The sequence below is a fragment of the Xiphias gladius genome, chromosome 15 (genome assembly GCF_016859285.1).
Source record: "Xiphias gladius isolate SHS-SW01 ecotype Sanya breed wild chromosome 15, ASM1685928v1, whole genome shotgun sequence".
Lineage (NCBI taxonomy): Eukaryota > Metazoa > Chordata > Actinopteri > Istiophoriformes > Xiphiidae > Xiphias > Xiphias gladius.
In genome coordinates, this window is record NC_053414.1 from 9,470,116 (window position 1) to 9,494,543 (window position 24,428).

The 24,428-nt window shown below is 43.2% G+C and overlaps 2 protein-coding genes across 3 annotated transcripts; one reads left to right on the forward strand and one right to left on the reverse strand.

Moving 5' to 3' along the window:
• Positions 1 to 23,498, reverse strand: slc5a10 (solute carrier family 5 member 10). 2 transcript variants are annotated; one of them, XM_040145879.1, is made up of 14 exons: positions 23,469 to 23,498; positions 21,718 to 21,822; positions 21,074 to 21,133; positions 20,447 to 20,551; positions 20,199 to 20,304; positions 19,543 to 19,623; positions 19,215 to 19,420; positions 15,512 to 15,647; positions 5,961 to 6,068; positions 5,720 to 5,870; positions 5,348 to 5,516; positions 2,258 to 2,473; positions 1,624 to 1,717; positions 1 to 1,461 (listed from the first exon to the last, which is right to left on the reverse strand). In XM_040145879.1, the coding sequence occupies exons 1-14, from the start codon at positions 23,481 to 23,483 to the stop codon at positions 1,268 to 1,270; spliced, it is 1,746 nt and encodes a 581-aa protein (XP_040001813.1). In that variant the 5' UTR covers positions 23,484 to 23,498; the 3' UTR covers positions 1 to 1,267. The 2 variants fall into 2 exon arrangements, with proteins under 2 accessions (XP_040001813.1, XP_040001814.1); XM_040145880.1 differs by having other exon boundaries at positions 1,618 to 1,717.
• On the forward strand, positions 7,023 to 18,133 carry LOC120800074 (protein FAM83G-like). The gene is made up of 5 exons (XM_040145878.1): positions 7,023 to 8,675; positions 10,895 to 11,062; positions 11,956 to 12,080; positions 13,181 to 14,579; positions 16,940 to 18,133. Exons 1-5 carry the CDS (start codon positions 8,184 to 8,186, stop codon positions 17,309 to 17,311), a joined length of 2,556 nt encoding a protein of 851 aa, XP_040001812.1. The 5' UTR covers positions 7,023 to 8,183; the 3' UTR covers positions 17,312 to 18,133.
• Positions 23,499 to 24,428: the final 930 nt, after the last annotated feature.

Sequence of the window (24,428 nt, forward strand, 5' to 3'; positions counted from 1 at the left end):
TTGATGGAGAAGCTGTCAAGGTGTTTTGTCTTTGAAATGACATGAGCTTTTCACATCCAGCAATCTGCACTTCTGAAAATTTCTTAATGAATTTCACCAATAAAAAATTAACTCAAATGCACAGCAACATAGACCTTTATAATAGAGTTTCTCAGCCTTGAGATTGATGCCCCTTGTTATTAAATAGGCCGGGGCCATAGACAGTTTACGGTACTGATGAATTGTAATTTGTCAGATATATTTATAATCATTTGTATTTAAAAAGTACAACTTCTCATTATTTCAATATCATTTGGATGCATTTTGAGTTCCAGCTGCACTTTTGAAAACAGACCACAAATGTGTGCCATATTTAAATTTACATGACAACGTAGAAACTCTTACTGCGGTCATCAGTGTCTGGGGACTAAAAACAGTCACGGAGCAGAAAAGGTTGAGAAATTCTGATTTATAATCAATAAATAAAAGCTTAATAGCACGAAATAACTAAACAGATGCAAGGCCATCAACATAACTAATTACCATTAACCATATATGTAAATTCAAAAGGAAATGGAATTATGAGTCACACACAACCTAAACCACTTAGATGCATTCTTACGATATTATCTCACTTTATAATTTGTAAGCTTTAAGGACAAGATACGATGCGCATTCAGCACTAACTGCACATTCACGTTAGCTTGTTACAAGCCACAAGATTCATTGTAATTTGTACAATACCCTTCTAAAACTTTAAAACTTGGTTGCAACAAGTAAGAGGGAAAGGTTTTATGAACAAATCAATATCCTGTGGTGGAGCAATGGTAAAATTATAAACATAACATCAAAGAACATCAGTAGAAGTACTGTATGTCTAAGAAAGGGGTTTTTAAAAGACAACACTGAACACAGTCTGAGCTGGTCACCAATTACTATGTGTAATTTGATGCAGATGTAGATTGCTATTATGAAAAATAATACATTTAGAGGTTTCTGCAGCCTTGATGAAGGGATCTGCTCTCTGGGGATTTTTTTTTTACTTTGAAATGTGGATGTTTTACAGCACCTGAAACTACAACTGTGGCCCTCCTTTGTGAAACACACTGTGTTGATTTTTAAAGGATTCGGGTAAAATATACAGTAAAAACTGTTTGTTCCCCCACCTACTTGGAGCTGGAGAAATCGGCTGCCGTTTGGCAGGCGGGCGCTGTTTTCAGCTCACGCTGGAGAGACTGGCGGGAGTTCAGCACGAGGGCGAGGCAGGATGTTAAATCTGATTGTCCACTCAGGCAAAGTATGCATAGAGAAAAATGTTAATGCTTATCAGCAGGAGCGCGTTGGCACAGCAGAACCTGGACCAGAACACGCTCTCTCTGACAGTTGGAATTCTGGGGGCTGGAGTCTCCTCTGATCGCTGCACTGCTGAGATACACAACCCTACCGCCCGACCACATGTCGACCGGCGAGTCGGCTCAGAGCCTGCGACACACATGCAGAGCAGATAAAGGAAGTTACTCAAACAGTAACTAGAGCAGCATGTGTGTGTGTGTGTGTGTGTGTGTGTGTGTGTGTGTTTGTGTGACTATTTATCACATGATGGCCGGTTTTATTTTCAAGCGGTGTGAATACCCAGACGCTTACCCTGAGAGGTACGGTGGCTGACAGAGGACACTTTCTGTAGAGGAATTTCTCTTTGTGGCTCTTCGGTTAGTGTCCACCAGGTCAGGTTACACACCTGGGAGAGGAAATTTGCACAAGCCATGTTAAATGTAGAGTGGCTGAATGTGTGTTGAGTTTTATATCCAATATATCCAATTCCTGATTCAGTTTTATTCTGGATGTTTATTCCGGGCAATAATTCTTCCACACAGACAACACGGAGCATCAAAGTTAGGATTATGTTTTTTATGCAGAGAAAATTGCCTTTATATAACAGTAAAATGTTTGCATTTTTGGTGAACATACAGTATGTTACGGCATTTTATCAGAAACGCTGACGTTTGCGTTTTGAGTTCAAACGCAGGCCAGAGAGATGTCAGATGAGAACAAATGGGTCACCTTAAATAATGAGACTTAAAATATGAAGCATTTGGTGTGTCCTTCTATTGTGTGCAACAATACTTCTGCTTCTTCTACTTGTTCAGCTGACTGTTTCTTTACCCTCGCTTCATCTCAGTTTTTATTTTTACTAGATAAGATTACAGGTGTATCAATAGAAAAACCTACTTACATACTTCCCCAACAGTTCTGTTGTTTACTATCTATGTGTACACACCTGCTCGGGGCTGGGCGGCGGCGTGAGCAGTGACACTGCCGTCACCACGATGGCAGTGAGCCCACAGAGCAGAATGGCGAAGTGGAGGTAGTGGACGCCGCGCAGCACTGCAGGCGCAGAATCCACAATGCCACATCTGGGAGGAGGGAAAGCAAACTCCAGCACCATCCTACACACACCCACCACCAAACCCACCATCAGGCCCCAGAATGCACCCTGAAAGCACACAACACACACACAGGTGAACACATACAGATGACATTTGCATGCCTTCTTGAAGTGATATGCCGCTCTTCCGGCTGCTGAGAGCCTCAGTCCATTTCTTGGAGCAGCCCGGGGTCACACTTGGGTGTGTTCGGCTCGTAGCACTCTCGCTTTCCCACAATGATGATCTGTCGTCTTTGTCTTGTGACATATTAACACACTGTCGCCTTCTCTTTTCAGCCTTCATCAAAGAATGTGATCTGTGCGGTTCCACTTAACACACAAAGTAATCACCTTGTCACAGCACACAAAGCAAACATCTGTACCTCTGCTTCACTGCTCATCGTGTTTTCTGACTTTTACTCCTCTCTCTGTTCTCGGTCATTAAACTCTTTACTCTAAACCATTTCTCTCTTGGATCTATTTCTCTACATGTGAATAAAATTATTTAAGGTAACAGTGATTTTTGTTGTTTGGTTGCCTACGTTTGTGCAATGGTCTGTTTTTCTGACTCTGTTTAATATAAAATCTTAAAACAAATGGAGCTGAATACATCATAAGACACCACGTGTGCTAGAGATAATCACAGGGTTTATTAATGTTTTTATGAGTTACACTTTCTGCCGTGGTTCAAAGAGTAGGCCATATTCCCACGTCAACAGGTCTGTATCGTTTGCTCTCTACATTGTCAGCGTGTGACAAATCATGTCCATTAATGTGTACCCTTTGACCCCATGGGTCAACACCATAAAGCGATATGCTCACTGTGTTTATCTGAACAAATACAAACCTCGTGCCTTCTGTGTAACAGTGCTGTTGACCCTGCTCAGTAACTTATTTAAAGGTGTAAAGTGAAATGGTAACATCAAAAAGAAATGGATGGTTGGCTGTGACATTTTATAACTCCTCCAGTGAGCATGGGTTTGGTCTTTTGCAGGTCTAAAGGCGTCTAAGTTTCTAGCTTGTGTAAACTGAGCTAAATTTGGTACAAAAGCTAAAGTTTTTAGTCATCTAGGTAACCAGGGACTGTACATTAATGTGTAGTTAGTTACGCCGTTGAAACATGGCTAAAGAGGCTGTAGCGATGCTAGCCGCTGTGTGAGGCTGTACTTAGGCAGTGCTTTGAGCTAAATGCTCAATGTCATTATGCTACCGTACTTACAATGACAGCGCTAACATGCTGATGGTAAGCATGTGTAATGTTTACCATATTCACAATCTTAGCGTAGTGTGTTGGCATGGTAGTATTTGCCAATTAGCAATAAACACGGTAAAGTACAGCTGAGCCTGATGGGACTGTCGTTAGGTTAGCAGCTGTTTGGTACATGAAGAGTTAAAGGATCACCAAAGTTATTACAATTAACCGTGACGGGGGGCAGGAATGCGTGTACTAAATTTCACGTTAATCCTTCCAATAGTTGTTGAGACATTTCACTGAAAAATAAAAATGTCCACGTGCTGGTGGCGCTAGAGGAAAAGTCAAGGGATCGCCAAAGTCAGTGGGATTTATCATCCGGGGACCGTGAATGTCAATACCGAATTTTATGGCAATAGATATATTTCAGTCCTTTCACCTGCAAATGACCAAATCAGTATTTTCTAGGCTAATGCCACCTCATATTACATCCCCAGGCAAGACCATTGTAAACCCACTGTAATAAAAAGTAAAAGGTAAAATTTTAATAAAGTGGAATCTGTAGCGTTATTTATCGGAAATAAGTAATATTTACGTTACAGCAAAGGAGAAAACCCCTTTCATTCTGAAAAACCTGAGAAAATCTTCTTCATTTCAGTAGTTGAACAGAGTGCCAGCAGAGAGCAGATACACCCAGGATTTGCTGTAATAAAACAGAGATTAAATCTTGACTATCCAGCAGAGTGGTCTTTATTTGCAGTTGAACAGTGTTTCAAGACACGTTTTTAGCTCCGGGCTGATACACATTCTCACTACGGCACTGTTATCTCTTTGACCCCACTCTGTTACCTTTATCTTCTACTAATCTTACTTTCCTGCACTTTCACTCTTTTATGAGACAGAAACAATCAAATTCACTTATTGAATTGAAAGAGCACCACATTCATGCTGGTCCCCCCGGAGGAAATAACAAACAATACACTTCACGTACGCATGGACTCCGCACCAGGCCGTGAGGGATGTTTGCACTTAGCTGGATCCCATGTGAGGCTAATAAAACTGCACACCAGTACAGTGTAGGTGAAAGGACAAACAGTGCGCCGGGGAAAACCTCACAACTCCAGAATCTTCTGCTGGGTAGTTTGGTGTCCAGAATCGAGTGAACTTTGAATTAAGTTTGAGACATGTTCGAGACAAGACTCACTAATGAATGTTTCCAGTGTGTGTGTTGAGAAGTGTTGTCTTGTGTCTTTGAAGTAGTCACATAAGTCTTGAAATTTGATTCTGTTTGTTTTCTGTAATAACTACTGGCGTACATTTAAGTTTTTAACTGTAATTAGTGCAGTAATAATTACTTGATTAACGGATTTGTCAATCAACAATCACTGAGTCATTTCTTAAGTAAAAATGCCAAACATTCACGGGTTGTAGCTTCACAGATGTGAGGATTTGCTGCTTTCATCCCTTTTTTTTCTCTTACAGTATCAGTGTCAATTGAATTTATTTGGGGTTTTGACTGTTGATCAAACAAAACAAGTAATTAGAGGACATTATGTAGGCTCTGGGAACTTGCGATGGACACGTCTTTTGCTGTCTTCTGACATTTTAATGGCAAAACCATGAATTGATTAATGGAAAAAGTCGGATTAATAGAAGATAAAATAATCAGAAGGTGTAGCCCCAACTATAATATGTCTATGGACTCTTGCAGGACTTGCATGCATGCATATGTTTTTGGGTTCGTTACGTACCTGCTCATTGGTCCTCTTCCAGAAGACAGCCAGAGTGAATACAGCAGTGACCGGCGGAGCGAGGTAGCTCGTCACAGACTGGATGTAAACGTACAGTTGGCCACTATTGGCCGACTGCAGGATGGGGATCCACACTACGCTCACCACCACCAAGATCACTGTCACAATCCTGCAGTAAACACGTACAGCAAATCTCTTTCACTTTGTCCACACACAAAGCTTCTCTTTTCTTTACTGATCCGGGTTGGTGCAAGTTCGACCCACCACAGCACTGAGGGGGTTTTAAAGTCTTGCTCAAGGTCACGAAAGCACAACAAATGTTCTCCGACCACTGGGCTGCCCTGTGTGGCCCTCCATACATGAATAACTTACCTGCCGACCAGTAGCAGCTCTCTCTCCGAGGCCCGGGGGCGATGTTTCTTCCAGATGTCCATGGTGAAGAGCGTGGAGCTGCTGTTGAAGATGGAGGTCAGCGACGACATCAGAGCTGCCATCATCACCGCTATCATCAGCCCCCGTAAGCCTGTAATACACACACAGATGCATGCAGGTGAAAAAAAAAAAAGGAAAGGAACAAAAAAATCCAAGCATTGACACTGTTCAGTATTCTCACCGCTTGGCATGAGTTCAATGACCAGTTTGGGAAAGGCGATGTTGGAGCACCCAACCTCAGCTCCACACACTCGCACACACTCCTCGGGATCCACGCATCCGACAGTGTCTGAAACACGAAGACAGTCAGACACCATGTACACACAGGATCGGAAGACCAAACTAAACATTTTACTCATGCAGAATTCCTGTCGTCTCTCATTTCTGCTTGAGAACGGGCATAAAGAACTGAGGTAGAACTCCACTGTAAAACTCCACCAGAACCTGTTCTCAGGGAACAGATGTTTGTCAAATATTACAGAAGACAATGATAATACATAAATATATGACCTTTATTTTGCAGTAAAAGTATCTTAACCGGATACTTTTTATTCAACTATAGTATTCTATCCTTAGCCAACTGAGCTTTCGCAAAGAATGGCTTCCTTGGGCAGTTTAGGTGTAGTTTCAGTTGTACCGAACCTACTTCAAATGTAGTAAATTACAAGGCTTCACTCAAAGTGCACTGACTGATTCCAAAAAAATGTGACCAGTACATGTGTAATTACTCGAAATCCTGCTAAACTGCCATTTTTTTTTTTAAACTTTCCTTTGGATTAGACCCTCTTTTATTTTATTTGAAAGCTGTCTTTGCCAATGTTGTATTCCTTTTGGATGTGATTTTTTTATCATATATTCCCAGTGCACACACGGTGATGTGAAGCACTTTGAGCTGCTTTTTATGTATGAACTGTGTACTGTAGGCTCCACGACTGAGGCTGGACATTAACAAAAAGGCACAACTAGCATGATCACATTCATCCTTTGTTCACTGTTTGTGCATAGTGCTTATCGCGTGACGTTAGACTCACATGGGAAAAGCGGCCTTCATTTCTCGTCTCCCTGGGTTACTACGTTTAAAACCTAACTCCATTCTCGCACTTTGTTTTAACCCTCGGAAACCGCCTTGCTGAACCCGGGACTTGACCCCTCCTTTTATTCTTAAAACTGTGTCACAACCGATCCAGACATTCAGCTGTTCTTTTCTCACGCCGTGCTGTGACTGGAAGTTACAGCGGCCCACTCGGTGACACATCACCAACCAGCAGTTACACACAAATAGCGAAACGCTGAGTGTGTGCCCCGGATTTACCTAAAGAGGAAACTGCCCCGAACTGAAATTCCTCTCCCCGACATGACCATTATATCTAAAAACCGCAATCATTTTGGAGGTTTAACTAGAAGCTCCTAACGGAAGAGTGCACCCTGCCCCGGGACATAACGAAAAAAAAAAAACCCGCAATGGAGTCCCATAGCGCCTGGAAGAATTACTGGGTTAGTTATTAAACTGGGTTTCGTTCCTCTCCCTCTGTCCAGGCGGGAGGGTGGAGTTTAAACCGTCGCCCTGCTAGCCAACTACCGGACACTCCGCCCCTCTGCCTCCGGTAACCGAGCTTCCGTTGCGAATTCCAGGGGTCAGGCACAGACCGGCAACTCCCCCGCGGACCCGGAGGAGGCACGCACCGAAGGGGAAGTTAGCGAGAGGCAGACCGCCGCGGACCCGGACCCAGTGAAAGCCGAGACTCGTACGCGTCACGGTTGGGGAAATTTATGACTTTTCTTGTTTTCCGGGGAACTCGGCAGTTGCCATTTTTGAGCAGCTGCGCGCGGCCGCCGCCGGACTCCATCGCCCCGACAGAGATCGAGGAAAAGTGACTCGTCAGCGCAACAGTTGGACTGAGTCAGACCCAGTTTCGACACCCTCGGAGGAGGACTCGTGACCTAACGCTGCATCTCAAGCGCGTGTTCCGCTCTGCATTGACTCACTGGCAGACACGCGGGCACACTCATCCACCCGGGCGGCAGCCGCCGTGCCCCGCGGCTGCAGCAGCTGAACCGAGGCGCCGCCGCCGCAGGTACCGGCCCCTGTCAGGTGAAAGGCGTGGCGCTGGGCGGGAGTGGGGGAGCTTTGTTCTGACAACACCTGAGTGAGTGTGAGTGTGAGTGTGTGCGTGTGAGAGAGAGAGAGAGAGAGAGAGAGAGTAACCTGAGATCTGGGCTGAGGTGGAACCGTTTCCCCAAAGGAGGATCTAACCTCACGGGCCCAGGTCACGCGGACACGTTATGGACCGTAATGACAGATCGCGCTTTTTCGTGGTTTGACCCTTCGGACCGACGAGTGGAAACTGGGTCAGAGTGGTTTCGGTTCTTAACTGTTTATTGACCGGCGAATACGCCCAGGGCCATGGCGCTGTCTCAGATCCAGTGCCTGGACGACCACCACGTCAACTGGCGCGTGAGCGAGAGCAAACCGGAGTTTTTCTACAGCGAGAACCAACGGCTGGCGCTCGAGGCGCTCATCACCAAGGGCCGCGACGCCTTCGGGGACCACATCCGCGAGAGTGGCGTCCGGGCCTTCCTCTCGGACCGGGAGCTGGAGCGGATTGCACACACGGCGGAGGCCTACCGGCCCGGGTACGAGCATCATCAGAAACCAGAGACTCCGGGCCCGGGGAACATCACGCCGGGCTCCGGGGAAGAAGCCGGAGACGGCGAGGTGTCGCTCCAGTACTGGCCGGACCGGTCTGAGGCCTCCGTGGTGGAGCTGGACCTGGGCTGGCCCGAGGCCAACTCCTACCGAGGGGTGACGCGGGTGACCGTGTACACCCAACCTCCGACCGAGGGGCACACGCACATCAAGGAGGTGGTGCGGAAGAGCATTGCATCGGCCCAGAAGGTGGGAGAGGTGGATGGTGATGATGGTGGTGAAATGTGGGGATGAAGAAAGTTCAGGGAATCTCCAGCAATATCAGACAGAAAGTAGCAGAAACATTTCACAACACCCAGAGTAAAAAAAAAAGGGGAAAAAAAATCAAAGAAACCAGTGGTGGAAAAAATGCACTTACTGAACTACTGTACTTAAGTACGACTCTGAAGTACTTGTACTTTACTTGAGTATATCCATTTTACACTGCCTTATATTTCCACTTCACTACATTTCAGAGGGAAAAATTATAGTGTTTACTGAGAATAGCTGTGTTGATTCAGCTCTGGAGCATGTCTTAAAGATTATGCTTGTGTTGTTGTATGGGGTGTAATTATATCGTAATGTGTTTTTAATATCTGGCTCCTCTATCTGTAAAGCTGTGGTGGACAAAACATATGTTAATGTAACATAGTCCAATACAAAAGCACCACACTGTGCAGGTCCAAAATGTACCACGGCACTGAGTCGGCACACTGCAACAAGCTGCAGTATGAGTCTGAACAAAAGCTGAAGCGAGGTGGTATTTTTTTTTTTTTGCCCTGCTACTGAGTCCATCACATTACCTCATGGTTTTAATAGTTTTTCTGGTCGCTCGGTGTATAATCCAGTTCACTACCGCAACCCCACAAACTGCAAAGCTGTGCTTATCCGACACGGTAAAGAAAAGAACCTTACAGGTTCCACAAAGGTTTTGCAGAGCTAATGTGTTTGGCGCTGAAATGATTGGTTGATTAATCGGTTAGTCGGTTAACAGGGAATTCACTGGCAGCTATTTTGATAAAAAGTTGAGGTTTTTTTTGTTTGTTTGTTTTGTGCTAAAAAACATCAAGCTTTCTCTGGCTCTAGCTTCTCCGGTGTCCGGTTTTACAGTGTTCTCTGTCCTACGTGATAATAAACTGCACAAATTTGGACTTTTAACTGTTTTTCGTGAAAAACGAGGCATCTGAAGATGTGACTGTTGGGTCTGAGATATTATAATGAGCACATGTCACTGCTCTGTGACAGTTTAATTTAAAAAAAAAACAGGGATCAAAGAAACTGAGAACATAATTGGCATGAAAATAATCGTTAGGTGCAGCCCTCTAGCAATGACGAATTCAGAATGATTATTTGAGGTTTTGACTCCCTTTTCTGTTGCACATTTGGCCAAGTCATATATCTACCAAAAATAATCTGTCATTGTCTTCTTTGGACTGAATTTAATCCGGTGTGTCTGTCTTGCCTCACAAACCTACCTCCAATCTCTCCTCTCACATATGCCAAGTCACACAAGCTCACAACAAAGTCTTAATGAAACAAGCCTGAACTTGACATGCCAGTGGAAAAAAAAATGTTTTGGCGTCACTGAATACATTACATGCCAGCACCCCTACGCATAAATCTTTACCTCCTGCATACATAAATTCTGGCACATGCACATTCGGTAGCTCTGCCCCAGATCAACACAAGAAACACTAAGATTTAATTAATTAGACTCACCTCCGCTGCTTGGAAGGCAGTACAGATCCAACGCATCCAGGCTCAAAAACGAGTGTTTCCCGTTATATATTCAGCTTATCTACTTTCACCTTCTAGTTTTCTAACTTTTTCTGCGATCGGCAAGACCATGTTTCACTGTATGCGCGTAGACAAGAAGACAATGAGAGTAAAGTTGAATTGAAATGTGCGGTGAACAACTGGAACCCTCAGGTTCACCAGCTAGCTTTTTCCAGAGCTATTTTCTTGTTCAGTTTGTTCGTTAAGTTGTCGGTGTTCGGGGCTAACCTCTATCTATTTCTGCAGTTTTAAACTTAAAACCGGGTCGGGTGAAGGGTGAATAGACGGCGCTGTGAAGAGTGTGTGAAGACAATCGTGCTGTCATCAGTACTGCCGTGTTGATGAATGCGCACTGTCCAGCCACTTCACACATTATCACCACCCTGCAAAACACTTCTAGCAGTCCCTATATGGGACATCTAGTTTCAGGGCGTCTGGAATGTTCTCTGTCTTTGAGGGTTTAATTTATTGTTCAAATGCAGTTCTCACAACGTTCCAGCTTCCTTTGAGGGTTTAATGGGTTTAATATTGTCAATAAGAGCCGCTTAAATCAAACCCACCCACACAGAACAGGAAACACTAACGACATTTGTGGTTTCCTGTGTGTGTGTGTGTGTGTGTCTGTGTGTGTGTGTGTGTGTGTGTGTGTGTAGGTAATAGCCGTGGTGATGGATGTGTTTACAGATGTGGATATCTTTCGAGACCTGCTGGATGCAGCATACAAACGCAAAGTTCCTGTATACATAATCATTGACATGGCTGCAGTCCCCTGCTTTCTTTCCATGTGTGGCAGAGCTGATATGCACCGCGGGCACCTAAAGGTATGTATACAGACACAGACACACACCCAGATGATGTTTTGATAAGTGGGGGGGGGGCGAGTTGGATAGCTACTCTTGTATAAGCATACAATAATAGAAAATGGTTATTTTGATAAGCTCCAGTTCCAATATTCCAACAAAAATTTTCAATAATAAGTATATTATTATACGAGGGAAATATCTGAAAATAGGGTAAATCATTGACGTAGGGGTGTTTTCGCCCGCAGGCCTTGGTAAGATGCGTGCACCAGCAAGTTGTTTGCCATAGGCTGAATGAGTTGAACTGGTTGAGGCAGTAACTGAAAATACTTAGTGTTTCATGGGGACTATTCCAAAACATTTGGACTGGAGGCCAGAAAGACACTAAGCACATTCCTGTCTTTGCTGCAGACATTTAGATAAACCATTTACACACTGACTTCGCTTATTATAACATGTTTATCTTTCATTTCTCTTTTTTCCTTCCTCATAGCCTTGACCAGCAGACATCCCCCTCTTTAAACTTCTCTCTTATCTGCCATCTCCGCTGTTATCATGAGCAATAGTGTCTCCTGTGAGAATTCGCTCAGAACATTTACTTGCGAGCTAGCGCTCGACCTGGTACACACCCTTATCACATGGCTGAAGACAAATACTGCAGGGTGTGTCATACAAGCATGCACATACAGTACATAGATACAGTCCATGCTCTAACCTGTAGAGTCAGCCAACATGAAGTTATGGTGGTATTAAAAGGGAAGAGCTGTTCTCCAGCAACAAGAAAACTCATTCGTTTCTGTCTCTCCATCTCTTGTTGCCTTTTGTTTTCTAAAATCCCTCCTCCTGTAAGCACTAAATCCCTAAGGGTCTTTGTTTACATAGCATTAACTCTGTATGTACGTGTCTGTGTGTAGAATCTGCGTGTGCGCTGCTGTGGAGGTGTGGAGTTTTTCACACGGTCGGCACAGAAGGTGCGTGGTTCGCTGAGCCAGAGGTTTCTCCTGGTAGATGGAGACAGAGCCATCTCTGGTTCATACAGGTGAGCAGTATACTATGCAGTATGTTGTGCCTTTCTGTGTATCGTTTATTTGATTGTTCAAAGCCGAACTAATATTTTTACATTGGCAACAGATATAATGGCTATATGTAATGTGAAGGGGCTCACTCTTAAGAGATAAACCCACGGAAAATGATCACCTGACTGCAGTTCCGCTTTGCTCTTCGGAGCATTTGGCGTCTTTCAGCTCATTGTTGTGGTTTTCCGGCCCACAGATTTACTGTTTTGGTTCAGTCTCCCTGCTCTCATCGAGTCTCACCCAGTTTCCAACAACAGCAGACGGCTGTTGCAGCTGTTTTCAGCAAGAACAGATAAACCCACTATGCGCTATGTACCCAGCACCAAACAGCAGACAGACAATGTGTGGTGAACATAGTGGAACATTACGCCGCTAACGAGCCAGATATTTCCTTCAGGGGTTGGTTGAGATCAAAACAGAGCTGAAAGGAGAATAATTGTAAATTATCACACAACAGTTAGCTGATTCGTTCGCCGTAATAACTTAATAAGATGATATGTCAGTTTTGAATTTAGAGCTTATTGCACTGCTCCCAAGTGGCCAAAAAAGAAATTAATTAAAGCTGACATCATTGCACGCTAATTGACCACCCGAACGCCCACCCCTAATAACACTGATTTGAATGGGCTGAAAGCATTGACTGCACCTGCTTTCACCAGTATTGTATAGTTTTTCTACAAAGGAAAACTTAGACCACTACATCTGAAGCAAATCTGTAGCGTGTCTAATTTCGGAAAACTAGACAGATTTTCAACCACTACAAACCTTCACTTCAACACATGCAGACTTTACAGTTTACTTTCGATGTCATCTATTTACCAGTATTTCTGAATGTTCTTCCAAACTGCATCCCTTGTTCTACCAGCAAGTTAAAGAAAAACAATCTTGCAATGTGATGAAAGAGCACGATTCAGTGTGTAACTTCAGGGTCCAAATGACGAACTTGAACTGGGACAGCTTTAATAGAAAAAAAATGTTTGAAATCTGAGAAACCTTTTAGACAAGCATATTAATAGGGGAATCACTGCTGTGAATTTATGTTTCCATGTCTGTGTTTTTCCAGCTTCACCTGGTCCTCCTCTCGTTTGGACCGTAACCTCATCACTGTGATCACAGGACAGGCAGTGGAGACATTTGACCTGCAGTTTCGTGACCTTTATCTCATGTCCAGAGGTGTGTCTCTAAACAAGGTTCCCATGGTAGACGAACCGATCCCCGACCCGCTCCCTCAGGCGGCTCCTGCTCCTGTGTCAGCCACTGTTGCTAGGAAGCTCATCAATCCCAAATACGCCTTGGTTGCCACAGGAACCCACATAAGCCCATCCTCCTCTGACCAGAACTCCAGCAACAAGAACTCAAACTCTCAGAATCCCACTGGGCTAAAGATTATGAAGGGGCGTCTTAAGGACGTTATCGAAGAACCACCCATACACCCGGCTTTAGCCAATCTGGCCAAAGCGTACCTGATCCCATACTTGCCAACCTGGCCAGAGCCAGACCCACCCAGTGATGTGATTGGCTTTATCAATATCAGGGATGAAAAGCGGGCCAATCAGGTTCACCTACAGAGGTCAGAGAGGTTTGAGGTCAGCCAGGCTATACGCTTCAGCTCACCACTGACACTACCAGACCAGACTGAGGAACCTGCTTCAGGTCAGGATGCAAACGCTGCAGGAACAGCCAAAAATCCCTCTAGGATTACAAATCCAGAACCTTCTACTCCTGTGGGTCCAACCAACAAAGAGGTCAAAGAGAAAACACACACGGCTCTGAATAAAGACCAAACCGATACAACAGATTCCAGAGAGGCCCCTCCGCAGACGAACACACTTCCAACACAAGAAACACACAAACCAAATGCACAGACTCCCAAATCATCATCTAGCATTACTGCTGATTCACAACCAGCAGAAAATGCTAAACAAAGTCCAGAGACACAGACTGCAGCACCTCCTGTTCCTAAACGCCGCACACTGCATTTAGTCATCGACCCCGCTCCCTCAGAGCAGCCTGGCCAACCACAGGTGACTATGATAAAAGTGGACCAATTGGAAAGTCTAAATGACCCTTCTGTCAAAAAGAGAACCCGGGAGGAGCTGATGCCAGGCCGTGGCGGCATGACAGCAAAGGACGACGGCAGCAACGGCAACGGCAGCCAAGACAGCACCAAGGTCATGTGTGACCAAGCAGCCAATGATGATCCTTCAAGTGCTTCCACGGCGTCTGAGGAGGAGTTTTATGACACTCAGCAGGAGCCAAGTGACCTGTTGACAAACGGAGTGACGACAGGCTCAGGCCGCGGGCGTCGCCAAGGAGACGGGGTCAACATCATGGCCCGCCTCTCCCAGAGCATGCTGGACCTGCGGGAGCCCAGCCAATCAGAGGACAGCGCTGCCCTCATCCGCCAATCACAGCAGCTCCGCAGACAAGCTCACCCCTCCCCACACAGGCATATAGGACAGGTGAGCATCCAGTGGAAATAATTTCATTACTATTCCTCTAGTGTTGAAACAGTAAGTTAGTTCATAGAAAATTAATGGCCAACGATGAATCTTTCAAACCATTTTATATTTGCTGGTTTCAGCTTTGCTGCATTTTTTGTTTTCCAACAATGTGCATTTTTTCACATTTTACAGACTAGATGATTAAACAGTTAATTCAGTTTAAATAATCGACAGATCACTTAAAAAAAATACTATTAACTGTAGCACTGAAACGATTGGTTGATTAATTGACCAATAGAAAAAGTAACAATTTTAATTGCTCAATAGTTTAATTTTCAAGCAAAAATGCCAAATCATAACCAGTTCCAGCTCCATGTTTGTAAGAATTTGCTGCTTTTCTCTGTTTAATAACATTGTTTATTGAATGTTTGAGTTTTGGACTGAAGGTCAGACAAAATAAACACCATAAAGATATTACTGTGGGCTTTAGGAAAATGGTATGGTTGTTTTTCACTGTTTTCCCACATTTTATAAACTAAATGATTAATAGATTAACTGAAAAAATATTCAACAGATGAATCATAATTCTAAATAATTGTCAGTTGCAGTTTTACACACACGGTGATGTTGACGCAGATGTTGACGCAATGCTTGTCTAAATCTTTTAAATCCTTTTTTAATGTTTAATGACTAATCACTGACGAAAACAAGTGCAGAGGATCCCAGAATTGATGTTTGTCATGAACATGTTGAAAACACAGTCCAGTGACTGTCCATTTACAAGAAAGACACGGATGGCGTCACACATATTTATACAAATTAATTTCAGAAAAGGTGTGCTTCACCAGTGGTGTCAAAGCAGGCCAACTACCTGCTTACAGTTAAACATGACGAACCATTTTCCTGATTAAAAGGTGTGTGACTGTCAGCACACATGCGTGTGCACGCACCTGGATAGAGGGCTCGGCTGATCATGCCAGGGAGGATGATGAAGATGAAGGGCAGCATCTTCAGATAGGCAGCCAGGATCGATGCTCCTTTCACGTGACTCATGTTCTTAGCAGAGAGGGACCGTTGTACAATAACCTGCACATGCAGAAACACAAATAGTAATAATGTTAATTTTATTTATGTAGCGATTTTCATTTAACTAAGAAATGTATAGTGTAATAGAATATACATAAATAAGACTAAAGAAGGATTAAAGTGCTGTTTAACAGATAAAATTAAGAGAGCAAGTGCAGTACAAGCACACAATAAAAACAATATGAGAAAATGCTTTTCTAAAATAATTTGTTTTTAGAGAGTAAGCAGGCCACAAATATAGTCACACACGTACAGTATGTGACTTAAAAATTATTCAAATTGTTAAAGTTAAAGTTGAGATTAAATTATTCACACTTAATGAATGCATATAGACCACGATGATACTGTAGCTATTGCGCATATTTTTGTATATTTCAAAAGAGGATAAAGCCATTTTTTCCATGGCATCTGTTGACTGACATTTTACAGTTGGCATTACAAAGAGACTTCTAATAGCTAAAAAGTGGAGCACATCATAGCCCTGTAGCCTGTGAGCATTGATAGAATGTTCCCCCTTTTTCAACAAGCCCACTTAGTTTTGTACTTAAGGGTACAAAACCAACGCTAAGCCATCTATCCCTTTAAGACATTCAGCATTTGAGAGGAACCATCATGCTGTTATGTTTGAATGCAATTTTGAAAGTAAAATCTAGCAAGCTAGGCTAACTAGCTTACACTCAGAAATTAAAGGCCTGATTGCCATGCTTGCTAATGTTAACACTAATTTCCATAGTCATTAGTTTTCATTCATGTTGTGTCAAACTTTTGTCAGATGTGACACTGACTAACTGAAGAATCTGAACCTATGATAATCACATGTTTATGTTTTATCGGAGTTTAACTGAAGGAAGTTCTGAGATAACCAAATTTTAATAGTAAGCCAGATCTGTAGACTGCTCACTTGCCTGGCATCATTTGAATAAAAGTCATAAAATGATCTGGAACTTCCCTAGTTTGAGTCTGGCCAGGGACCTATGTTGCATGTCATTCCCATCTCACTCTGCTCTAATTTTGTTACATATCTCAACTGTTTAACAAAAGCATAAAATACCCAAAAATACTTTTTTTTGGAAAAAGGAAAATAATAAACATATGACCCAAACGTAACATATAGATAGAGAATAGTAAAGGACCCGGGATTGATCCCTGGGGCACTCCATGTGTGAAATCGGTATTGGAGGATTTACAGGATTTTCAGCTACCGATAGCCAGCCAACCCATAGCCACACAAATGGACAACATGTGTAACTCTTATGGACTTGTTCATGTCTCACTCATCTCTCTCTGTCTAGTTGTTCCAGACCTCAAGATCTCCGGGTCGTGATGTAAGACTGCGAGGACCTAAAGTAATCATTGCCAAACCAGGAAGTTACCACCGCCCCACCCGAGCAGCTGGCCCTGTGATAGGAGGACACCGTTACTGGCAGGGCCAAACACTGCACTCTGATTCGGCCCAGCTGCGCACAGAGACACGGTCCAGCCGGTCACCAAGACGCCACAGCCCAGGATACAGGAAGACTGAACACGGCTCGCCACAGCCGCCAGCCAACTCATCAGGGTTACTAGGAATTTCTCTCACAAAACTGAGCAATATCAAAAACCTGAAGGCACGAGGAGGACTGTCACAGAAGAAAGTGTCTCAAAATAACAAGGCTACTAGGTAGAACTGCCACTGCCAATACAGGTATACGAAGATGTTTGTTGATATAGACTTCCTACTAAGAAACTGGTGATTCCTCAATGTGTCATTCCCTTTTATCAAACCCTATGGCTCAACACACAAGAACCGGGATTTTTTGACTATGTCAACAAGGAATGGCAATTTGACTTGATGGCGTGTTTTAAGAGGTATTGTCTGTAAATGAATCGCATCTCCTTCCAAACAAATGCTCCCTGGATAAAGGCTTCCGATTGGATGGTTTCAGTAGTTTCTGGCTGACAGTGAATTTTAAAAGAAGATACTGATATCTAGGAGGAAATGAACTCTGATAATAATATAATGTATCAGCTGATATTTATGTCTTTTTTAGCAGGGATTCCTCAAATTTGGTTATAAAAAAGCTAAGATTTCTACTCGAGGCAGGTTATTTTGTAGATGATAACTGACACCCTACTAGATTTGGTCAGCTGTGACAGTCTTCCTTGCCAAATAAGCCACTTATTATAATAAGGCAAATATTTATAATTTACCCAAGTTGCTTTCCTTTTTCAGAATTTCATATTATAACGTATGTAGATATGATGTATCTGTGACATGCAAGACCAGCCGATCATGTTTGCCCGCTGACTATACGAGCCAGGCTCTAGTGTTGGTACCTGTGTGATCAGTTATTGATGGTGCGAGGGTAAAGCTACTGTGTTTATTTCTTTTACTTATGTGGCAGATGTTATTGATTACCTGTGCGGCTTTAGAGACAAGGTGTATGCAATGTTAAACACTGATGTGGGACCAAAACTGAATGTTGTAAATAAAAAGACAGATTGTTGCTCTGTTGTTGTCTCAACCAGCTCAGGTAAATCAGCAGTTGGTAAAGAATCCTGCAGCCATATGCATCTCTGTGTTTCAGGAAAGTCTTTTAGTCTTAAAGTGAAAGTCCATAACTCAAGCCTATAACATCTGCACCAAAACAACTGATCCGGAAATAATCCAGAACAGTTACAGAGGTATTTTTAAGTCTGTCTGCTTTTGCCTCATAGCCGTAGAAAAATATAATTGTAACTTTTAGGTTTCTAAAGGGATTTTTGAAGCCTGGTGTTCGGTGTATTTTGGCGCAAGATCATCATCTGGGCATCGGCTGGAACCTGACCTTTTTCTTTTGCAGAATCTTGTGGATGCAGCCGCATTAGTAGAGTGGAGTCTGGTAGGGCAAGTAGTATGAACAAAACCAAACAAATTTTTTAGGTTAAAATATTGAAAGGTCATTCTTGACCTTGGAAACCGTAGTCAAAACAGTCCCAACACACGGTCCATTTAGGAGCTCTTCGAGAGATTGAGTGTTTTGCGATACTTAATTGGAGGAGTGAACAAAGACACAGACCAAAATTATTTCCGAAACATCATAAATTTCTGGTTCAGCTTTAACCAGCCAGATTTACTAGAGTTGAGCATCTACACACTTTTTCCTATGCCATGGACAGTTCCGACAGAAATTTTGGATGTGCTCATTTTCCAGTTAATTTCCAAATATGCCTTATTAACAGACATCTCAGGATATTTTTACAGGACTTAAATAAATCTAGTAAGGCAAAACATTATTATTACTGGAGATTTTAGCAATTGAAAAACTAGGAAGACCTACCAAGACTATAGAAAACACACAAATTAAAATATTTTTCCTGTTGTATCATTTTAATCAACAACTGCCTCCAGAAAATAACTTATAAAAACACATCTGATGTTATTAAATTTTTGAAATGTATTTTGAGAGAGAACTGAGGCGTCTCCAATTCACTTGGAATCAGTTGGCCCTTCTGGGGCAAGCCCACGGTGGTCATTGGAGGAACTACACCTTTAGGCACGTGTGTATACGCGTGTGCATGTACTGTATGTGTATGCTGTAGATGTACCTGGTCGGTGCACCAGTACCACGTAGCCAGTATGGTGAGCCCCAGTGTCATGCCAGGCCAGGGCAAGTCTCCAGTGACGGCGTCTCTGAACAGGTGCATGGCGTCCTGACGTGGCAGGTGGCAGGTACTGTTTGGAATGATCTTACTGGGCACCGCCATGCTGTACACACGCTCCAGGTTACTGTACCCTCCAATCTTGTTGAAGGCTGTTGATCAAAAACACAACTCCAACTATACGTTCCTTATAATAAATGCTGTTTTATGCTCACATCTGCAAATGTGTATGCACAGTTTGTGTTTGCCTTTAAATGATGGAAATTGCACATACCGGTAATCGTTAGGATAATTGCTCCCACAATCATGATAACTGTCTGAAGAGTGTCGGTGTAGATGACCGCAGCAAGGCCACCTGAAAAGAAGGGAGTACGGGCTTTTTAGCATCAATCCACAACAACAGTTATATTTATTATGCCTCTAAAATTACACAAAAGCGGGCAAAACAGATGTGACTGCGTACAGTATGTCTTCTGTCGTTTATGAAATTGTATTTCTGACTCTAAATGTAAGTGTTTCCCTGATGACTGCTAATCCCTACTAGCCATTGGTCTGGAGACCAAACTGCGAGGTTGAGCGAGCATGCAGACAAATGTGAGAGTGCACAAAGATGTGAAAAGAGGGAGAGAGACACACTGTGAGCAAGGGTCCAAGGGGTTTTAGGGCACACAGAGCTGTGAATTTAATAGAGAACAAATGAGTAACAACTGAAAGAATGAGGTTATTGAGTGAACCTGTGGATAATAGCAATGCAAATAATAGTGTGTTGCGCACAGAATAGATTTTTTTTTTTTTTGCTCTAATTAATAGAGTAATTAACCTAAAAAATTCTGCACATGCAAAAAAAAAAATCTTTTTCTGTGTTTAAAATGTCCTGTGGTGTGCTCAAAATAGAGATACACATATAATGTTTAGCGTTTTTTTGTGTACCTGCAATAGTGTAGAGTGCAGTGACCACCAGCATGAGGACAGTGGACAGGTAGAGGTTCCATCCCAGACACACCTGAACGAACAAGGCTCCAGAGTACAGGTCAGTCTGGTGATGGAAATGCAACACATCCATCAGCAAAGATTCAGTCTCATAGCAGACGGTGTTTGTGTGTGTGTGTGTGTGTGTGTTTGTGTGTGTGTGTGTGTGTGTGTGTGTGTGTGTGTGTGTGTGTAACACATTGTCGTACTGATATCTTTGTGAAGACAGACAGCAGCAGCGAGAGGACGGCCAGGTAGGTTCTGATCCTCTCTCCTCCAAAACGACGACCCAGATACTCCGGCATCGTCACGATCTGAACACACACATTTCAACATCTTCGACACACCACAGCTACACAGAGGAGGCAAACTTAAGAAGCCTATGAGCTCAGCATGATCTACCAACCAGCAGGTGGTGACGGTGGATAAGTTCAATATGTTCAACCTTCCCCCGTTTAAATATAATTATAAACCAACAAGGAGAAAAGGTTGTGTGTGTGTGTGTGTGTGTGTGTGTGTGTGTGTGTGTGTGTGTGTGTGTGTGTGTGTGTGTGTGTGTGTGTGTGTGTGTGTGTGTCTGGCTGTGTGTGTGTGTGAGTGTGTGTGTGTGCTCACTGTAGTGTAACACCCTGCTGGGGAATTTTCAAGGCGGGGAATGCTTTTAAGGAGAATGTCCTTGGCACCCAAATGTACCTGCCGAACCAGCCTGAACAAGCAAGCTTGCACCCATACATGTGTGTGTGTGTGTGTGTGTGTGTGTGTGTGTGTGTGTGTGTGTGTGTGTGTGTGTGTGTGTGTGTGTGTGTGTTTGTGTGTGTGTGTTTCTGCAAACTAACCCCCGAAGAGATGTAGACAGGCACAAATACCCAGGCCAGAGCCAGCAACACATAGGTGGCCTGAGAGGGGAAACCAGACAGAAAGAGGACAGAGAAGAATGACCAGATTGCTATAATCAGTCGCCTCCGGAGATAAAATCTCCCTGGTCAAACTGAGGAAAAAACATTTAACTCTTTAAGTGGTCTGAAAACTCATGAGGAAGCCTTTGCACTGGTACTGTGGAATGACTCATGCCTCATGTTCACCGCCTCCTACAGCTGGGTGGCATTTAAAAAGTTCTGCTGCTGCCCCCTGCTGCGTGTTGCCTGCTGCATCTGTTGAAAGATGTTCAAACACCAACACACACACTGCAAAAGTAGTTTCATCTCGTTCAAGGAGGTAATTAGGTAAAATAGCCACTGCACTGCTGAGTACATATGTTTTCTTTTCGGATATAAAAGGGAATCGGTCATTGAAGATGTATGCTGTTGTTTTCTCGCACAAAATAGCTCGTATTTGTCTCGTCAGCACACCACGAAAGAAAAACCACATGCAGAGGGATTAGCAGGCTAGTTCCGCTCCATTCCAGACAACAATGTGTTCGGTTACTATTTCCAGATACATTTGAATGGCATCTCATGTGTGCTCGTGTTTTTTTACCCACATTCCATTCAAAACCAGTGACAGCGATGCCTCCAGCGGCTCCAGTCCCGGCCAGACCAATAAACAGACCCGAGCCCTCCGAACTGGCAAACAGAGAGGCGCCGATCTGTACACAGCAGTGATGGAAGAAGTGTTCAGATCTTTTACTTAAGTACCAGCACAACAACGTAAAAATACGTTAAGTGTTAGAAGTTAAATGAACTCAAAGTAACAAAAGTAAAAGAACTTTCTCTGCAGAAAAATGTATCACATATTACATTGTTGTTAATGCTGATGCATGAGTGCACAAGCAGTATATTATGGTCGTAGCTGGTCGAGGTGATGTTAGTTTCAACTAGATCATTTAGAGGTAGTTTAGTCCGGCGGTTCCCAACCTGTGGGCCGGGCCCCTCCAAAGAGTCACAGTATAAATCTGAGGTATCATGAGATGATTGATGGGGGAGGAATGGGGAGAAAACAGGCTACTGCTGGACAAAATTTGCTTTCTGGATGTTGCTCTTCTCTTTGCTTTATTTGTGAATTACTGGACACTTTTACTTCTTTGGGACTCAAACATTTCTTTAAATGAAACCACCTGAGAAGTTTAAGGGGAAAAATCATTCCTCAGTGGAACTGCCAACAACTCGTAGACATCTGAATCGTAACGACGGGCCCCAACTAGACACTTGTTCTTGTAAAAGGGGTCTCAAGTGAAAAAAGGTTGGGAACCGCTCATTTAATCTTCAGCAATGTCTTGTATTTTATATGCTTATCATACGTGTTTTTGTTTTTTCGTTTTTTAAATTGTAAAATCTCAATCTGAAAAGTAATTAGCCATCAGATGAATGTAGTGGAGTAAAAAGTAAAATATTCCCATCTGAACTGTAGTGGAGTAGAACCCAGTAGCATAAACTGGCATCCACAAATTACATTGTTCATAATGCCCAAGGTTCACGAACTATCAGTATCGCCTATCAACATTCATCTCCTTACTGATGTTTACAACCAGGCACTAGTTTATCAGAAAAAAGGCTTCATACAAGCACAATTTAAAAACACAGAACATCCAGAGAATTTAAACTTCTCCTCGGCCTTTTGAGACCTTTATGACTTGTCTTTTTTTTTTTTTTTTTTTTTGTCAAAAAATAGTTATTCACATGAAACTTATTCTTTGACTTTTTATCAACATTTTGTGTGGGTTCAACATTTCACATTTCCTGTCTTTGTTCTCTCTTCATTTGTACCATTTTTAATTTTGCACACATATCAACAGGTAGTCGAACTCTATGTAGAAATTAAAAAAGGGTTATACAATGATAGGTCTGCAGTTGTAAATGTAATTAGAAGTTTATGAGTGGCCCTTTTCCAGAAGATAAGTGCTCAAACTGTCATTTGGAGGGGTGTCCCTACTGAATTAAAAACATAGCTTGAAAGACAGTCGGAGTGTGGTGTTGGAGGGGGATTTTCCACAGCCTGGCAACTAAAAGTTGTTCTTATTAAATTGCTTATAACTGAACCATAAAGAATTGGTAAATGATTTATTAACCATTTATAAAGCCATTAATTACAGCTTATAAACCCTTTATAAATGGTGCCTAACACAAAGTGGTACCATTTTGACTAATAAAAAAGTTTTTCAGTCTAGGATGGGACAACCCAAATCTCAAAACCACTCAGAACGCAGATGAAAATGTATGTTGTGTTAAATCTATGATAAAATCATCCCAGCATTTTGCTGCGTCTACAGATCATGAGATGCAAACACACACTCACCGGCCACCAGGCCATGTCCCGTCCGGCCAAAAAGTATCCGCTCAGCGTGTTCCTGCTCACCCTGCATGACGACTGACGGAGAAGAAATGTCACGCACGAGCAGCCAGACGCACGCACGTAGACAACGGAAAAGCACACGCATATAAAACTCTGACTCTTACCCAGATGCCGACAGCCAGGTTGAGGAGAAAGTAGGTTGCTATTACAATAATGTCAGAGAAGCTGAAGGACTGCGATAGGGCGTAGAAGTTGATGGTGGAATTCGACATCCTCGGTGTTCACGAAAATACACACACACACTTTTAAAATACAGCAAAAACATGCGCGTTTGCGTCCTGAGTTGCCCTTTTCTTACAGCCACACACACACACTCACACATATACACACACACACACACACACACACACGCACGCACACACGCACACACACACACACACACACACACACACACGCGCACACACACACGAACCTGCTGAATCTAACCCTTAACAGCTACACAGTAAGAGTCTCATCCGACTACTGATTTACGCTCTCACAATCTGACAGTGGGGACCTACTTTAGAAACCCCCTAAACACCATGAAGAACACAATACACTCCCTAAAAACTTGGAAACCACCAGTCTAATAAAAACAAAAAAAACAAAAACTAACTTTAATTGCCTGCTGCCCTTCCAACACATCAACAAGAAGCAGTCTTGCTGACCAACACACAGCCAAACACACACTCCAGCCCTGGCCACAGGTCCCCTCTCAGCCGAACTATAAGCCGACCTGGCTGTTATCGAAACCCTGAGACGGAGTGTTACATGTGAGTGTGAAGAGGGCAGTCCCCTTGCTTGAATTGATGATTAAACACATCACCTTAATGCGGCACGCAGCACTGACACACACACTGTGCCAGGGGATAATGGAGTGTGCGGTGTGGGCGATCCGTGGAGTACAGCAGATGCTCATGTGGA

Bases quoted from the DNA above. Each gene is read 5' to 3' on its own strand.
- LOC120800074 (XM_040145878.1), top strand. From the start codon at position 8,184: ATGGCGCTGTCTCAGATCCAGTGCCTGGACGACCACCACGTCAACTGG. The intron at 8,676-10,894 runs GTGGGAGAGGTG...GTGTGTGTGTAG, and splicing joins GCATTGCATCGGCCCAGAAG to GTAATAGCCGTGGTGATGGA. The intron at 14,580-16,939 runs GTGAGCATCCAG...CTCTCTGTCTAG, and splicing joins CACACAGGCATATAGGACAG to TTGTTCCAGACCTCAAGATC.
- slc5a10 (XM_040145880.1), bottom strand. The intron at 20,552-21,073 runs GTTAGTTTGCAG...GTGTGTGTTCAG, and splicing joins CTGTCTACATCTCTTCGGGG to ATCGTGACGATGCCGGAGTA. The intron at 15,648-19,214 runs GTACATCTACAG...CTGCATGTGCAG, and splicing joins GGTACTGGTGCACCGACCAG to GTTATTGTACAACGGTCCCT.